The following is a 3,230-nucleotide window of genomic DNA, read 5'->3' on the forward strand; positions in this document are numbered from 1 at the left end:
AAACATAGGGTGGATCCACAACATTGAGTTTGGAGAGATAAAATCCATGGTGCGCTCTAGTCTGGGCCTTCGTAAAGAAAACCGCCAACTGTAGCTCAGAAGGCACATACTGAAGAGCAATAACCTAAACATGATATTTCCTTTGTGAGCATCTATATTTTTTACTGTTTGTGCAGATACATTTTATTGTCATATTAAAACTAGCAGAATACCAAGCTAAAGGAGAGCAAATTGACATCCAAAAAGAGTGACAAAAGAACATGGACAGCGGAGGAGAAGTTACTATTGGCATTCTATATGAAATGAATGATTCGTCTTGGAAATAGATACTGGTACCAGTCCGGATATCTTACCTACATTGAGAAGGAAATGGCTGAAGTAATACCACACGCTGATCTTAAAGAAAATCCGCATATCAAGTCTATAGTTAAGATTTTGAAGAAGCAACTTTCTTATGTTCTAGAAATTATGCAAAATGGCACTGGTTTGGATGCGATGACGAGAGGAAGGTGGTAAGTGGAGATAGAGACGTATATGGGCTGGGCAAAGGTAAAATATGTTCATTCAATATGTAAAGCAAGCTGCTCTGTTTCATGTTTTTTCATTACAATTCAGTTTCTAATGGAAATTTATGCTCTTTTTTGTAGTCCCGTGAGGGAGCAGGTCCTCTGTACATGAAGCCTATGTTAATTTTGACAAGCTATATGAGGTCTACGCCAGTGATTCGGCTAAAGGAGGGAGTGCTAAAGGTCCTGGAGAAGAAGAAATTGCAGAAGGTGGATCGACGGTAGATGCAGAAACCTAATAGCCAACCAGACAAGGAGAATCCTCCTGAAACACATGAGAACACAAACCCATCCAGTGGTTCTAGGTCTGGTCGTGAGAGAACATACCCTAATGATGATGCACTTGAGTCGGGTCTTATAAGCATGTCCAATACAACTGTGAAGTTCTTGGAAGCAGAGCAGGAGAATGCAAAAAACATTAATGGTTTACAGAGGCCATTTATGCATGGAGCTGAAGTTCATGAGCAAAAACATCAGCCAATAGAACCAAATTACTTGATATCCTCCAAAATCTTAAAGATCTCAGTACTGAAAAAGTTGCTATTGCTGTACGTGTCATTGGGGGTGATGCTGGAAAGACAGAATTTTTCATCAAGTTGCGTGATGATTACAAAGTGGTGTTTGTTCGCCAGGAGCTTGAGGTGGCCAAAAAATAAGTGGATGTCCAGATTTAGGAGTCTACACTCCAGTTTTGATTTTTAGTTCAGGACTACTAATTGTTTGCCTTTAAACTCATTGTTTGCAACTTTTGATGCACGCCAATTTATTTTACATTGTCTTCTTTCATACGGTGCACCAGTAGTTCAGTTTTGGAGATATGTTGCATTTTCAGTCCATGTCAATACTGTTGGAAAATGATATTTTCATATGTTTCATCAAGCAGTGGATTGCCTGATACTTGCTCCATGTCTTGCTTCATTTCCTACTACATGTGCCTGTGTTTTGATGATATTCAATTCCTACTACCTGGGACCGTTTTTGATGATCTGATTGGAAATTATTTGCTGCCTCAGATTGACCTGAATGGTGGAGGAAGCTGAAAAGGCTTGCCTTTCAGCCAACACAAGATTAATTGCAGCAAGTGCAGGGGTGTACGCTGGCCATCATTTTCCTTCTGTGTCCGATGTAAAGTTGCAGACCTAGACAATACAGCCGATTCAGTTTGTAGCTACTCAAATCCTATCATAAACAACTCCAATTCCTAGACCCACCAACCAAACAAAGGAAACTAATTCCCTGTCAAGTTCCCACAAATAATTCCAACCCCGAAACAAACGTGGGATTGGGACTAATAAACCACTTCCCAAGTTTAATCCCTCGACCAACTCCCTTTCATAAATCCCCATTCCCTTTTCCCTTAAAAAAAGGGACACGCTGTAGAAAAAAAACAGAGCTGAAGCACGGAAAAGACGAGAAGCGAGGGAGGCACTCACGAGATGTGTAGGTGGCGGAAGAGGAGGCCGAGGATGGAGAGGGAGCAGAGGAGGACGAGGAGCACGTCGGCGGCGAGGGACACCGCGCTCGCCCGCCGCACCGCGCAGTGGTAGTAAACCAGCCCGCCGCAGACCGCGCCCACGGCCCAGCGCCAGGATCCTCCCGCCCCCATCGCGGGCGTGGCGTGGCGTCCACCAAGCTGCCCCCGCCGCCGGCTCGGCTTGGTGGTGGCGTCCGTCGGTCGCTCTCTCTATCTCACGCGCAGGACAAGTATCTTGGACCTGGTTGGCATGGGCCGTGGGCTTAATTCGGATGCAGGCCATAGCCCGGGCCCCGGGAGGTCCTGTCATGCGCCGTGTCGTCGCCATAGCTCACATGGATACAGCGACATGGGCCGGCTCGATAACTTGCTCCCTCACGCATGTGGTTCGCTCGCCAGGGCTGGCGATAATCTCTCGCTTACATCAAGAGTAACTACCCTCCAGCTGAAGCTTTTCCATGCATGCAACAGTACAGTAGTGAGGGCGCACTTGGGATCGGTGTATTCTAATGCGGAGGTGTTTAGATCTTTGAGTCTCCTCTCAGAGAGCAGCACATTCGGGTCATGGCGGCCCTGTTCGGTAAGGAGATGCCACCGGTGCTTGCGAGGAGTGCCACTACGTCCGTGGTTGTGGGGGAGGCCTGAGTGCTTGGTGGGTTTCTGGGTGTGTACCGGGACACTTATGGATTGGAATCCTCGTGTACTCTCTTGGAACGTGAGGGGTCTTAATAACCCTACTAAAAGGAATGCGGTTAGGGACTATGTAACATATGCTAAGGTGAATTTGGTGTGTCTTCTAGAGACGAAGCTAGATGTACTCGATACATACTTGGTGATGCAATGCATTGGGCCATCTTTTGATGGTTTTGCTTATCTCCCGGCGATCGATACGAGGGGTGGTATTTTGCTTGCTTGGGAGAGCTCATACATGGAGATTGACAATCTAACCCGGGATTCTAACTTTCTCACGGGGCGTGTGTGTAATAAGGATGGATGGGAATGGTGGCTATCCATGGTGTATGGTCCCCAAGGGGATGAGTCAAAGATCAATTTTTTGATCGAATTGCAACATAGAAGAGATGCTTGCCCGGGTCCTTGGATGGTGCTTGGTGACTTTAATATGATCCTGAGGGCTGAGGAGAAGAATAACTCGAATCTTAATAGATCTATGATGAGGAGATTTAAGGCTT

The 3,230-nt window shown here is 46.1% G+C and overlaps 1 protein-coding gene across 2 annotated transcripts in view; it reads right to left on the reverse strand.

Annotated features, from left to right (window-relative positions):
- The window catches only part of LOC119324700 (reticulon-like protein B23), a 5,202-nt gene extending 2,961 nt beyond the window's left edge, over nucleotides 1-2,241 (reverse strand). The window contains exons 1-2 of one of the 2 annotated variants that reach the window (XM_037598472.1): nucleotides 2,000-2,241; nucleotides 1,586-1,705 (exon numbers count right to left, since the gene is read on the reverse strand). In XM_037598472.1, the coding sequence (XP_037454369.1) occupies nucleotides 1,586-1,705; nucleotides 2,000-2,172 (293 nt within the window). In that variant the 5' untranslated portion in view covers nucleotides 2,173-2,241. The remainder of the gene's footprint in view (nucleotides 1-1,585; nucleotides 1,706-1,999) is intronic. The other variant, XM_037598473.1, reaches the window with a different exon arrangement.
- Nucleotides 2,242-3,230: the final 989 nt, after the last annotated feature.

This window comes from Triticum dicoccoides, chromosome 6B (assembly GCF_002162155.2).
Source record: "Triticum dicoccoides isolate Atlit2015 ecotype Zavitan chromosome 6B, WEW_v2.0, whole genome shotgun sequence".
Classification (NCBI taxonomy): Eukaryota; Viridiplantae; Streptophyta; class Magnoliopsida; order Poales; family Poaceae; genus Triticum; species Triticum dicoccoides.